General features: G+C 38.5%; 1 protein-coding gene across 1 annotated transcript in view; it reads right to left on the bottom strand.

Annotated features, from left to right (window-relative positions):
- TG (thyroglobulin) overlaps window positions 1-15,956 on the bottom strand; it is a 2,464,750-nt gene that overhangs the window by 2,034,477 nt on the left and 414,317 nt on the right. The window contains exon 17 of the mRNA XM_044066937.1: window positions 7,633-7,842. Within this exon, the coding sequence (XP_043922872.1) occupies window positions 7,633-7,842 (210 nt within the window). The remainder of the gene's footprint in view (window positions 1-7,632; window positions 7,843-15,956) is intronic.

Raw genomic sequence — 15,956 nt, 5'->3', positions numbered from 1 at the left:
CTGTGTGCCCTTCCTAAAAGATATAGTGATTTTTAAGGCATTGTCATAATATTTTGAAAGGAGTATGCAGTAAGATAACCACGTCCAGATACTACAGGTCTTCCAGGAGATAGATTAATATGTTGTTGCGTCTTTCGGCTTTTCCCAGTTAGGGATCACCACAGCGGAACTCTGGTCCGCTAATGATTGGCAGTAGATTTTTACATGCCGAGTTGTCAGCTCCGATGCACAACCTTCAACAAAGATCCGCCCTTTCATGCATGTCTCCACACAGAAGACGCTTTAGCTGAAAATCGAACAGGACAACGTCTTACTGTGAGGTGACAACGCTACCGCAGCACCACCACCGCAGTACTAGGAGATGGATTAACATATTTATGAATTTTTGAAAAAAAAATACTGGATGTATGGATGCCAAAGATAGTAGCCACCCTTCTAGAGCTGAACTGTGAATCTATCAGTTTGATTCTTAAACTATTCAACAGGGTCACAATATACTTGGTAGTATAAGACGCAGTTATTTAATAGTTTATTGGCATCCCGTGACCTTTTCATACTGAGCAGCTTCCCAAACAACTAGTGCACTAGTGCACTGCCCTTATCTGGATTAGTTATAACTAGGCCAGTATGTACTCTTAAACCTCCATGGGCTGCTCATTTCCCTCTTGTAAGATTTTGTGAAACGTTAAAATGTTAGTCAGCTGTTGGTAATCACTAAGGATATCTCTTCAAAAAGATAACTGCAGGTTGGTAGGGGAGAGTAAATTCAGAGTTACTAACTCTAAAAGGGCGGCCAAATCAACTTCATAACATAAGTATCAGTTTCTAGTGAACACATTCCTTCCTTACTTGTGTGTGCTAACCATAACCCGAACCATGTCGCTACCCCAACCCCAGCCCTACATATTACTTAAGAAAAACATTTTCCTTAACAGTATCAATATTCAGACAAAGTTTGTCTGGGTTGCTATTACTTTTTTTTGTTTTTTGTTTTTTTTTTATTTTTATTTTAACTCACTGATTGCAGAAGGAGAGCATTTGTTTTCATTTTGTGATTGGTCACTTTCAGCCATTTGTTTTGTTTGATAATATGAATTACATCTTGTGAAGTTATTTGAATGATTGTTGATGTTTCTAGAAATCAATGTTTGATAATATGCACAGACTCTCGCACACACACACACACACACATATATATATGTGTGTATTTATCTATCCATATATACAGTATATATATATATATATATATATATATATATATATATATATATATATACATATATATATATATATATATATATATATATAGAGAGAGAGAGAGACAGAGAGATAGCAACTTTGTCCAGCGTATAGTAGAAACCTATAAAAACCTAGTTTGAAGGACAGTCCAATAGATATGAAAATATGAAAATACCAGTTATTTGTAGGGACAAAATAACAAAGGTTATTTTCTAGACTTGTGGAATAATATAAATCAGAGAATGTCATTTTATAAAAATAAACAGTCTAAGCTTGTGGTGTACACCCTTTCATAGTTCAGTGTAATGTGTTCTGAAAAACATTGTGTAGCTTTTCCAAATAAAGCTTTTCACTACTTAAAAAATCATATTTCATCCAAGTCCATTCAGGTTTAGCAGAAGTTATCACATAGAGAATATATACCCTCCTCATACCAGGGAAAAGCATACAGAGTGACACTTCCTCCAATACAAGATGTAGAATTGCCTTACACACACACACACACACACACACACACACACATACACACACACACACACATAAACACACACACACATATATATATATATATATATATATATATATAAACATATACATAAAATGTGCTTGTTTGGGGGGCTCCCTATTGAAAGTCTGATACTTCAAGTCTTGACACTCTGAAACTTAAAACCTGGAAACATCTCTACAACCCCCCACCCCATCCTTACTTCGATTCTTTGCTGGAGTGCCTTATGTGCAGAGTCTGCATGTCCTCCCAGTGTTTGTGAGGGTTTCCTCTGGGTGCTCTGGCTTCCTCCCATGTTGCAAAGACGTGTCTGAAGTGTTTCTCCCTGGGCCTCCTCTAAAAATTGGCTTTGTTCCAAGTCCGACTTTTTCAGTTAAATAAATAAAGATTGCTGTTTTTTCAAAAGTATGAGGAATACTCTGAGATGTCATTATCTCAGAGTCAGTAGATATTTCCAGTACACACACATAAATTGTCACTCTTTCAAGTACATTGCTCAGACTTTCAACAAGTACCTGTGTGCGTGTGCGCGTGTGTGCGAGAGTGTGTGTGTGTGTGTTTATGTGTGCCTCTCTCTTTGACATTCATTGTGATGGAAGCCACACACACACACAAAATACACACCCACACACAAACACATGACAGTTTTAAACATCATCAATCAATGTGTTGCATGTCTTTGTGATGAGAGAGGAAAACAAAGACTATGCCAAAATTCAAATAGCCCCAGGAAGGATATGCTGACTCCACACATAAGGCATTGATTGCAGTTTGGAAGCAGAATTGCCAATCATAGTCATTTTATTGGTGCATGTGTGCATAAATGTGTACTGTTTGTGTGAGTGTTTGTGTGTGCATGTGTGTGGTCATGATTTTATTATTTTCAGAGACTGCTGGAATAAGTCTGCTTCCCTTTTCCCACATGTGCAGTCACCTCAGAGTTGATTTGATTTACTATGGGATGCAGGGATTATATCCCCTACATGACATGGCCAGGGGGTTTGTTCCATACATGTATACAGACAGATTTGTTTTTGATAACTGCAGTTTTGCTTTTGGCAAGACTGTACTAGGTCTTTATTGTGTCTGTTTTCTTATGTTTAGTCAGATTGCACTTGCTGATGTGACACTCAGCAGCACAATTTCTGCCATTCCCTGTATAATCACATAGGTTCATAGGTAAGTACTCAGCTAAATGCCCTTGCAGGCCATTTTAAACCTAGCCAGTTTACCTTCAGATATGAGAATCAAATCCTGTACCTTGTATATATAAGGTAAACACCATAACCTTTATGCCAACTCCCAGCCCCATTAGCTTACTTTATACAATGCTAGCTTTTGAAATACTTTCACAATCAGAAACTGCTTTCACACTGTAATAATAAGCTCTGTGGCCCTTGGATGACTCACAGGAATTTTTCTGTTTTTTTTCTGTTTTCAGGCAAAATTAAGATCTACTATTAAGATTTTTACTTTTATTTCCCCATCTCATTTATAGGACTATGTAGTAATTCATATCTGGTCATCACAAATATAAATAAATTTATTAAAATTTGCTTTAATGTACTAAATGCACTACTTGTTTTTTGATAGATGCTATGAACTATTTTAAGTTGCTGTGCTTATACCTAAACTGGTGTATTTTTATACATAGCCATTTTACAGTGGTGTGCTGTTGATAAAGCTATTAACAGCACACCACTGTAAAATGGTGGTGTGCTGTTGATAAAGCTATTAACTCTGTGGTTTCATTTATACATATTAGGTCACATATCTTCATACATAAATATTTTATCATATGTTTGTGTACTACTGTTTGCTACCCTTCATTTGAAAACTTTTCTCTACAAGTCGTTTTGAAAATATGCCTTGCCCAAATGTGTCTTCCTGGCTAACAAAGTACAATAACTTTAAAATGTGGCTAAGAAAGATTAAAAACAGCTTATCCAAGAATTTAGTTTCCGTAGATCTAGAGCAATCTTTGGCTAAGTAGGAAGAGCATTATCAACTGTGAAATATTTCATATGGATATTTATAAAGGGACAGCCAAAGTACATATGAGTATGGAAACCATAAGGATAAGTCATGCAAATGTTCAGACAGCTGTTATGATGTTCAGTGGACTGATTTTATTGTCTGAAATGTTACTGGCAAATGCTTAACTCCAAAATATATAAGCATGATATTATGATATTCCATCCCCAAGAAGTGTCAGATCTGTAGAAGGGAAAAGGAAACATGAATACTTCAAATTCCAGTTAACTTATAAAAACACTTTGTGAAGAATGATTGTATTTTGTGAATATTGGCCTATATAACTTCATCCAGTCTGTCTAAGTGAAGTAACCGGCCCCTAACATCTACCTCTCTCTCATCTTCTACCCATATTTATAACAGCTGCAGGAGCCTTTAAATGCAGCTGTAGGTCTAAACTCTACAGCATTTTCTGGAAATGCTTTCCTGTGCTCTATTAACATGGCACTGTTGCACGACCATCTGATGACCTACTCTGTCATGCTACACATGCCCTTGTCAGGAAGTGATTATAGCACCAGTATCATTTGCTTCCCCGTCCACATTAAGAATATTCCTCCTGACATATAATTTTCTCATCAACGTGCATAACTTTTGAACATTTTCAAGATGAGTCACAGCTACCATCTAACCCTACACTTATTTTCCTGTCCTTAACCATCATCTTAGTCTCTGTTAACAGTTCAGCCATACTGCATGATCCTAGAGGATGTACTGAGTGTCTTATCAAACACTGAGTGCTCATAACAGCAGACACAAAATGAACTATCATTTTAGATCAAATCTAAAATAATCAAAAAAAAAAACTACAAGTATTTTTTGCAGGGGGCTAAGTACCATTGCACCCCACACTCTTTAGTAATTATATATATATATATATACCAACTCCGTGATCACATAACAGTCAGACAAGGGCAAATTCCCCTGACCCTGTTGCATTGCAATCTCAATATCTATTAATATCTATGAGTGTTCACTGTTTTTACCTGCAACTGACATATTATATAGGGAATATATGGAACAAGACCATCTCCAGCCCAGAACCCACCACTACTCCATTAGACATTTATTTATTGTTTAATAGTTCTCTCTAGCTGTTAACCTGCACCGGGGTTATCTCATAGTTTTATGTCCACTTCACTGCATTAATGCCCACAGTTTTTGTACCCTCTAGTTTGCACAACATTTTTTTCTAATAACCTATGACCAAATGTACTATATCTAACAGATTTACTTTATCAGTCTTTAACTGTAACCTTGTCAAAGAAATGGTTCAGGTTGAACAGATGAGACTTCCAGGATGTTAATCTATAATGGTCCACAGCTGTTAAATAAGTTGCACTGAGGATATGAGGCACTAACCTAGTTTATCCTTTGAAATTCTTCTCATTGCCTTTCCCTGGAATGAAAGCAAGACTGATGTTTGCGTTCTCTTCTATTTTCTTGGCCTTTTATGTGCAAGAAACAGTCATTATAATCCTCTATATTTCTTGTGCCACTCTAGTAACTGAGGTAAGACTAAGTATTGAACGTGGCTGACTGATAATATCTTTAAAATGTTCCTTACCCAAGAAGCAGTCCTTCTTGCCTGAGCTCCCTGAGCTCTTTCTCCAGCCTCAGTCACTTCCCCATGTGTCATCTGTGCTCAGGCTTGCTCACCTTCTTATCCAAAGCTAGTAACCTACTCTGCTTTCTTTTATACATTTGTAGGTAACAGATTTTAATTTAACTTATCCTTTGTTGACCAGGTTAGTCCCACTAGGCTAGTAGTCTCCTTTCAGGGGAGATCCAAGGTGATATTTATACTATTAGGGGAAATTTGGTCAGGACATCTGAAAACTTCCTCTACTCTTTTCAAAAGGTGCTATGGGATGTTTTACATCCACCCGAGCTACCACCATCTCAAGCAGATGGGGCCTCAGTTTAACATCTCATCCAAATGATGTCACACTCAGGAGTGCAGCACCACTCTTTTTCTGCATTGCAGTGTCAGCAATCAATCCACCATGTGTGGGAATAGAGTCCACACCCATCTACACGAAAGGTGAGTGTGTTACCCATTATTCTACTGACATTGACTGCATCACAGGCAGATCTCTTGCTTCTATATATGTCTTAATTCAGCTCCACCCAGACAAAGTTCTAGTGAGCTAGTCTCAATTCAGCTTTTTATATTCACCTGAACATTTCAAAAATATCTTATGACCTACTTTTCCTGCCATATTGTTAACAACCCTATCACTCTGAAGCAGATCTAGCGGGTCTATATTATCATATCACACACTCAGAAGAGCGAATGACAGATAATCGACCCCATGTAAGCGAAAGCTTACAACGTCGAAACTTCAGAACAGTGATTATTTTCCAATGGAAAACAATCGCTGTTCCGAAAAAAAACAAAACAGTAAAACATTACTTAATGTGGGGGCTTCGCCCCCCCACACCCCCCTACTTAAATATACCTACTCCGAGATCGCACTACAGTGCTGAAAAGGCAAAGTAGCGAAAGAGGACAAACAAATTCTTTCCCAGGTAAAGAATTCGCTGAACAGCCGCTTCGCTATTTTGCCTTTTCGCGCTTTACTGTTCGACAAAGACGCATTCGACAACCTGCATCTACGACAGCGTAATAGGGACCCAATCCAGCTATCTATTTCCAAGCAAGCTTGTATATCTTTTTCCATCCTTGCCCTCATATCTCCTCCACATATATATGCCCCCCCATTTATCCTTATAACCCACTCTTCCATATTCTTAAACCAAGTTGGCTTTCTTGTCTTACTAAACTTCCAAATCATTCTTTGTATTGATTCCTTACATCACACTTTTCGTAATGTAACCCCAAAATCTTTCTCTACTCTTTTTTTAGTTCTTCCCAGACCTCTGCATTCATTTTAACTCTACATTTCTGTGCTTCTATTCTTCTGCAGTAATTGTACAGCTATTTCACCACCCAAACACCAGTTCTGAAATGTGTGACATTTAGTGTCACCATAAAATCTATATGATGACAAAGAATCAGGGTGGTTCACAGCCATTTCAACAGAAAACAAATAACTAGTTTTTCACTGATTTAGTTCCTCCTCCAGTAATGTTCTAATCATCATGACCATCATCATCATCAGCATCCTTTTAGCTAAGGAACATAAGTCCACTAGTTTGGCTTAGCGCATTTTTTTACCCTGCAAAAGTTGTCAAGACTGAATTTTAAAAATCCAGTAATATTTTCACTGTTGTCAACAATATTATAAGCACTTCACTGTAGGTTTTTCCTACCCTAACATCTATTACCCTGCCAAAGACCAGATGGGCAGATCACCTACAGTGCAATTTACCCATATGCATTTCTGCACATGAAGCTACTGTGGCTGCAACACACAACATGCTGTTTGCTGAGTGCCTGGGCTCAGCCCCTCACTCTGTGTGGATATGACCCCCAACCTCTGCTGGATATCAGTACTGTTGGACAATGAGTCACATCACTCATGCCAGGCTGGGAAAGGGGCATTGGTCACTCAGTCTCACTCTCCTAGCCTGGATCACTGCTCAATCCCACGCCATCAGGGTTCCAATGAGGGATTCATCCATCTGCACCACTGTGCCAGTTAAAAAAGCAATTACTTGACATTTATTCAACCTCCCTACCAGTACCTTTTAACAGATCTAATTTAAAAAATAAAAATCTGCAGAAGGAAATCTGTCACATTCTAGTAACTATAGCTATTCCAGATAGTGCAGCTGTTCTACTTTTTAACATATTGTGCCAAGTATTCCATAACATGCTTAATATGATTATGTGCAAAGAATGTGAAATCTTCCTTAAATTGACAACATTATGTAGTTTTTTTACTTACTCTGGCAGGCCAGGGGATGTGGTGGTTCTGATATCCAAAGATTAGTCTTTGTGTCACACTTATACATACTGTCTGCAAATGCATTGTGGTAACCCTGACGACAAACAAGCTGGCATTGCTGAAAATGCTCTCCATTCTCAATTACGTCTTCACATATCACAGCCCCATCAGGTATTTCCTGAGCATCAAATGGAAGTGTGCATTGGGGCTCTGTGGAAAAAATGGAAATGTTATTGACACTAACACAATGGGTAGTTTGCAATTGTTTTCTGATGCAGCAATTCACTGAATAGGAATTCACTTTTAGATTATGGGAAAAGACTTTTAGAGCTGACATTACTACTGACTTGAAATGCTTAATTTGCACAAATTAGAAAACCTACTCATCAAAAAAAAGTATTTATTTTTCATTTTATTATTCAGGTCGTCTTACTGTGTAGTAATATTTTGTTTTGCATCTGAGGCTCTGACAGCCTTCATCTACCAGCAATGGGTATATTCACTAAAAAGTGGGCATATATAAATGTCAAAAGGATCCAAACTGAATTCAGTAAGAGCACATCTGATTATTACACTTCATCATAATGAGTGCTGGGCAGAGCAATAACTCTTAAGTAAGAAAATGTCATGGCAAGATCAAGATCAGTTGTCACATTTGTCACATTTAAATTTTTGTACAAACTGTAGAGTTGAACAGGTAAAAGGGGGATCAGTGAGAATGAAGCAGTTATTTGACATAACCCTTTCAGGAAAGCCTGGGTATGCTGGCTTCAGCAAAGCTGAGTCAGCCCTGCCATTGGTTTGATACACTAATGAGAAGTAGCATTTATTTCACCAGGTTTGAAGGATCACATGCAGAGCGAGCACCAGTAAGACATACAAAGGAAAGGCTGCTGCTCAGAGTGTCTGAAAATGAGAAAAAGCCACAATCTCAGATACTGCATAATGATACATAAAGAAAGTTCTTGAGAAGTAAGTTGCAAATATTTTAAACTCTGGGCCCACATATGGGCATGCAAAATAGAAGGTGGCAATGCAAAGTGATTTATACACAAAAGTACTTTGGGTGTCTATCCCCCAAAAGAATACTTTTACTTTGACATGGTTAATAAGTAGTTTATCTTTTAAAAAGCTTCTCAAGCTAAAAATAAACTGTCTACAGTTAAGAGTTAATAAGTTGTTCTCATAGAAAATACCACCACAACATTCACATAGTGTAGTTGCTCACTACCACCAGTGTTTTGACACGTAATTAAAGATACATAGTGCAGAAAGGAATCCAGCCACAAACCTCACTGTTTTTATGCAATACAAAAAGGAGTTGAAATGAAGTCAAAACAGCTTGTCTTTTTGATTTTTCAAACAAGCAAGTGTATAACCATCACACAGTAAGATAGTCAAGACTAGTATCCATAAATTTATGTAGAATGAGTTTACGGTCCACAGAGCAGAATTCTTACAAAGATCTCAAAAATACTCCTCTAGAAAGACATCAGTTATTGGGGAAGACTTAAGTTCCTTAAAGACGGCTACAGATTTCTGTGGCTGAATACAGAAAGCAGCAAAATGCATATAGAATGTGAGAAGAAGAAAAATTAATCAAAAAGCAGGTAGTCATACAGGCAACACTAGTGCAACCCCAAACAATAACAGTTGATTAAAAGATGGGAAAATGCTATCTATTTTCCAAGAAGGCACAGACAATATAAACCACCTCAAAAGGAAAGCAGAAAGGCCAAAACAGCAACTAAATTCCATGATAAGGATAAGTAAAGAAGTGGCTGGAAAAGAGTCAAGGGACTAAAGATGGAGACTTGATCACATTTCGAAACAGTAAGCTTATTGGAGTTTGAAGAAGAAATGCTAAAATCACAACAGAAATACCTGAATTAGTCAGTTAAAAGGATTCAAGAAGCTTCTTTTTTCAAACAAATGCATGTATCCCCAAAGCAGTCCTTGTTATAATATTGAAATGTCATATTATCGAATGGCAAATTATCAAATGTAAACATCAAACCGACTTGGTATTGCTTTGAATCAGGTTTTTGTCCTTTTCCCAAAGTGGGGTGGTCTCAGAGTTGGTATGTATAATATTTCACAGGGTGTGGGGGTGGTGCAGGAGGGATTTCCCTCTTCTGGCAAAAAAAAAAAATGTTTTTTGCATTACCAGCATTTTGATGAAAAAAACAATTTGATATTTACAGTGTCAATATTTTGTCATTCAATAATAAGGCATTTCAATATTATAATATAGACCCATCCCCAAAGTCCACAGGCATTGAAGTTGACAAAACTAACAGGGTCGCAAGGAATTCCACATAAGCATCACAACCAAAACATGTACTCTGTAAGCTTATGAAACCACACAACAAAACAATGGATATGTGAGCGCTATAAAGGTAAAAGCATTGTCTTTCCTCATGGAATCAAAAGAAAATTAAAACTTGCATTCTCCCACTGCTGATTTGAAGAAGACAGGTGTTTGATTTGTTACAGGAAGTCCTCATATTCTCTGCAGTGCTGGCTTTCCATTGCAGGAGATGCAGCTTCTGGGATAGCCGTGGTGGGGAAAGTTCAAGAATTCCTGACCAAGGAGTAGTTAGATATACCAGGAATTGAAGCAGGCCATAGATGAAAAAGTCACTGCCATGAAAAAAAGTTATTGCAAGAAAAGAGGAGCTAAATATCGAGTAGGATGTTGTCATATAGGAAATCAACTACCAATAAGAAAGGAAGAAGGGCTGTAGGATAATATAATTGTCTGACCAATTGGAATACAGCAAACACCGAGCAAATGGAGGTGTCATAGCACAGAGAAGGAAGCAAATGACAAAGGGTGGTCCTCCGGTTGAGGTGGAATGGAAGAAACTAATTTGATGGCAGAGCAGTGCAGAATGGACCACAGCAATGCCAGCAAGACAAAATAGAGGTGTAAAATCTGAAAGGAGGAAAGGATGGAACATACTGCATTGAAGGATTTCCAAGGTATGCAGAACAGACCCAAGGGAGAAGGAGTCCCAGCTGTGATGAGATTAGAGAACTCCTGGTGTATGAAAGGGCTGTAATATGCAGCACAAACTACAGAGGGAAGCTGTCCAATGGAAACACAGAGGAGACAAAAGCCAAAGAAGCACTGATGTTCCCTGTAAAAATGTAAATGAAAGGAAAAAGCAGAAAAGAACCAGAAGAAGGGCAAGACAGTACTTGGCATTAGACTAAAATCCCATATGCATAGCTTTATTCAGTAAACAGAACTGGGTTGGGACATTCCTTGGAGGGTCAAGGATAGACTCAGGCCAAATGCACACACACAGACTTACTGAATTGCAGTAATTATAATGTTTGCACAATGGATGTACAGAGTGGGAAGACTAGCAATGGGTGAATATGCAGGAAAGTGTTAATGGAGCAGACAAGGGAGGACAAATGGAAATGCAAGAGAAGAAGGATATTTTCATGGAACATATACAACTGAGACAGAATTGAAGAGGGAAGCAAAAAAGTGTAAGTTAAGGTACCTGCAAACAGAAACATGGTGGAAGGTAGGGCAATTTTGAAAAGAGACTGGGTGTAAACATGAGAGCAAAGCCAATGTCACAATCACTCAGAACATCAAGTGAGGCCTATAGACACTACAGTACAACAAGGGGCAAATGTACAAGGGGATGAACATGAAGTATTAAAACAATGAACACAATGATGGAAGAAAATGTCAGGAACCAATATCTGGATAGCTACAACCCTTGCTTTAGAATCACAGAAGAAAGGAAAAACACAAACTGAAAGCAAAGAAGCAGGGAAGGTAGAGTCAAGGGAGATGTGGGGTTGACAGGATGCAATGGAAAAAAGAGATGGAGTCATGTCTGGGCAATAAGAGTCATTTAAATAGTCAGAGTAGAGGGAGAAGTTGGTCAAAAGAAACAAGAAAAATGACCAACAAAGACAGAGAGACGGGGTAGAAATGCACAAGATGCAAAAACTAGAGGAAAAAAAGAGGGGTAAGCTAGAAATGAGAGGAATGGGAAAAAAGTGAGGTTAAGCAAGAAAGAAGAAAACATTAATAATACCAAGATGTACATAAAAATGAGAGAACATAATATTGTAGGAGCTTATGAGAATCAAAGGCAGATCCAACTTCAGGGAGATGAGCACAGGCATTCCTAATACCCAGCTGGAAACAGTAAGGACACATCTAGCACAGGAAGTATAGAAGGTATATCAAGAAACAGGAAGGGGAGAGAGGAATACAGGAAAGAAAGTAGAATAGGTGGAGTGATGACAATCACCAAGAATGTAGGGGAGTATCAGTACAATCAAAAGAAAGAGAAAAACTAGGAAACTGATGGGTGGACATGAGGATATAGGGACACTGCAAGAGGGAAAGTTAAAAATCAGGAAAGAGTCTGAATTAATCTCAATAGAGTACAGGAAATGGTAACATCCTAAGGGGAAGGAAAAGGGAGGCTGCAGTGTTTAACAGAATTTAGCCATAGCTCACCAGTACATCAGAAAAAGTGGGAAGGCGGGTGTCTTGTACAGCAGGTAAGGTATGGGAAACTTATATGTAGCCAACCTTGCCATATTTCTTACAGTATTTTTCAAACCATGGAAGAACCTGGAAGGTAAGCTAGAATTTGAAAATTGTGTGTGGGGGGGGGGGGGGGTTCAACACTACAGAAGATGAAAAGTTACAAAGCAAGTTAAAAAGAGTGCATAACAAGCAAGGCAGAAGGAGATTAATGGGGAAATGCCAAAAGGGGGGGGGGGTGGATAGATACCTGGTAGGAGATACACAAGGGAGCCATTCAATATACATATGAAGACAAGCAGACTGGAATTATTCCTGAGAAAGACAAACACAGAAATAATAAAAATAGTACAAATATAGTAAAGCAGCATTTTGGACCATGTCCTAATGTCTACGGTACTATGAAAAGAAGTGAGAGAAAAAAACAAAAAATAGATGGAGGTGAGACAACAACAGATGGGGAAGAGAAAAGAATCAGGTATTGTTGACAAAAGGGATAAGGAGAATCCTTTAACTCTGTTACTCAAACAGGAAGGAGCCAGGGAGAACATTGTGGAATGTGTTGAAAATAGCAGTAATGTGAAGAATGATACAGAAGGCAGGAAATCGAAAAGAAATGAGTATTATGAATAAAGGAAGGCTGAGAAATTGTAATAGCAAATAGACAGTGGAAGGGACACAGAAAAAGAGAAGAAAGGGAAGGAAGAGAGAAAAGAAGAGACAATGTTTAGATACCAAATGAAGATAGAAGTTCCATAAGGAGATGCTAAGAAGGATGTAGTTTTGGTGAATGAAGACTGACAAACCCGGTGATATAGAATCTAAAAGCAACATAACAAACAATCTATAGGAATCTCAAACCTAGGTAAATACAACTACCAGGCAATGGGAGATAAGAGAGGAGATAGCAAACCACTACCAGAAGGTATTAAAATCCAAATATGGAAGGCAATGAGATCAAGACATGAAAAGTGTATAGGTACAGCAAGTAGAAAGGCACCAAGCCCAGGCAGATTTCACACAGACTTTTATAAGGCAAAAAGATAAAAAATAATGGATCATCTAACACAGAGCTGCAAAAAGGGAACTAGACCACTGGAAAGCATACTTATTTTGTACCACTACTGCAATGACAGCTTGTAAACTGTCAAACCTTTTAAAGAAAAGTTTAGTAATTTACACGCTGTCATTAAGTGATTGTCATTGTGATTGCTTAAGTGAACAGTCCAAGTATATATCTGCTGTATTTTTTTTTAAGTTAAAAAAAAGAACAGTTTAGCAGATAGTTTACAAGCTGTCAAACGTATATATGTGTGTGTGTGTGTGTGTGTGTGTGTGTGTGTGTGTGTGTGTGTGTGTGTGTGTGTGTGTGTGTGTGTGTGTGTGTGTGTGCTGCACCCCATTCAAGCTGACAATGAGGCAGGATGAAAATATGCAAAAAAGGGTCCCATAATTGACATGGTAGGCAAAAGGGGTCATCCTAGCAAAGAAGCAAAGGGAAACAATAGATCCAAGTATGTGGCACCCAATCTCACTTATAAATCATGATGTAAAAATCCTAGTGAAAATATTAACTACTGGGTTTGAAAAACAGATCCCAACACTCTCAATGAATGGCCAGCTAGGATTTGTGAAAGATAATTAGTCAGTGGACAACTGGGGAGTGGACAGGGTGGATAATGAAGGACTGAGAATAGGGGCAGGTGGCAAGGTAATGGAGAAAGTACAGTTGTGTAAGTAAAATTACCATGGCAGAACATGTTAGAATTATCATTTTTGCTGTAGCCTTAGCTATATATCCACCTTTTGGACTTAGGTACTATTTTCATTGCATCAGTTCTTCCCCTTTTCAAGTCTTCTTGATTTAATAGTGCCTAGTTGTCTGTGCATATCCAAGGTATGAACTATTCTTTCTCCCTCATTTTTAGGTTCAGGACAAAAAACAGGGAGATTGATAGTTTGGTTTCAATTAAACCTGGACACCACTTTAGGCATAAAAGAATGAGTAGTTCTCAAAGAAATTCTATCCCCATGGAAACTGAAAAAGGGTTGACTCACCATAAGAACTTGCAACTCAGATAACCTTCTTCCAGAGGTCAGAGCAATCAGTAAAACTGTTTTCCATGTTAAGAACCTCAAGTCACTAAGGTTAGCTGTTTAAATGGATTGAGTGTTAGCTTCCCTAACACAAAATAAAGATCCCAATGAGGGGTCACAGTTTTTCTTGAAGGCCTCTTATCCAAAACCCATTACAAAAACATTTTGGGAAGAGGAGGATCCATGGGTAGAGATGCTGAAATGGTCGATAAATGAACTGTGATGAAGGAGTAAGAAAGGCCATAGGATAGTAACTCACACAAATATTGTAAAACCAGAGAAACACTAGCTCTCAACAGGTGCTGGTTATGTTGTTGACACCAACTAGAAAACCTTTTCTATTTGATAAATATATGATTTTCTAGTAGCAGGTTTTTTTGTCTCTATTAATACCCACTGCATGTCCTCAGTAAACAGGTGCCTAAAGGGAATTAAGACCCTATCATCCAGGCAGTCAACTGAAGTTAATTGGGGTTGGAGTGTATCAAACACCCCTGAATTTGTGTGAGTAGATCCATTCTGTGAGGATGGTAATTGCCCCTGGCCATTTCCAAAAGGAGGGAGAACCACTGATGTCTGAGTAAGGAGGGAGTCACCAGAATGATCTTGGGGTATTCCTTCTGAATCTTCATATGTATCTTGAATATCAACAGAAAGGGTAGAAAAGGACACAGGAATATTCCTGTCCAAGAAAAAGAAAAGAAAAGGCATCTGTCTTCCAGGCCTTCTTGTATGGAGTCCTGAAGCAGAATCTTGATAGCTTACTGTTCAGACAGGAGGCAAATTACATCTACTGGAGGAACTCCCAACAGATGGATCAAATCTTGGAAGACCCCCTGATTTAGTTTCTATTCATGAGGAGCTACCATTGTCTGGCTTAGCTTGTCAGCCACACAATTTTGCTCTAACAGAATGTAGGATACCTGTAGAGTGAGATTGTGCTGTGAAGTTGTATCCAAAGCTAACATGGCTAGTCAGCAAAGGGGGTACAACCTGGTACCCTCTTGCTTGTTTATGTTACACATGACTTTGGTTTTGTGTATAACAACGTGAAGAGGTCCTAGGGACCAAAGATGATTCAGAGAATTGAGTACCTTGATCAGCTGTTATATTTATATATGTGCACCTGTCCTTGGTGTCCCACACACCGTGCACTTTTATCCCTCTGAAACTGCTCCCCAATCAAAGTCTGAGGCATCTATGGTGACTGACTGCTTTGGAACAGGGAGAGAGAGGGGGGAGACCTGAATTTAAGGACATTTGCTGTCTGCACCAAGTGATTTCCCCTTCTCACAAATCCCAGCACAGGGATTTGAAAGGAAAAAAGGATGCTAATGCTGGGACCAAATAGTCTTCAGATACTATTGTATCTTTCTTATGTGGACTATTGTCAGGGTACCATAGATGCCATGAGACCCAAAATCCTGTGGTATTCTCTTGCACTGACTGAAGTCTGGTTGGAAAATCATAGAAACAGATCAAGACAATGTACCTAACACTTTAGTCATAGGTGACTCTATAGTCCGGCACACTGATGTCCCTCTCACCAGGTTGAATAAGGAGAAAGTTACAGTCAGCTGCCTGTCGGGTGCCAGGATCTGCCACATAACGCATGCACTCAAGTCACTCCACAACAAGTACAAATATGACTCTGTCATTGTCCATGTTGGAGTGAATGACTTGAGACGTACCTCCCTGG

Source organism: Protopterus annectens, chromosome 3.part1, assembly GCF_019279795.1.
Source record: "Protopterus annectens isolate FY-2018-M chromosome 3.part1, PAN1.0, whole genome shotgun sequence".
In the NCBI taxonomy this organism is placed as follows: domain Eukaryota; kingdom Metazoa; phylum Chordata; order Ceratodontiformes; family Protopteridae; genus Protopterus; species Protopterus annectens.
The sequence above is the reverse complement of the archived record's forward strand: the minus strand, read 5'-3'. Positions and strand labels throughout refer to the sequence as shown.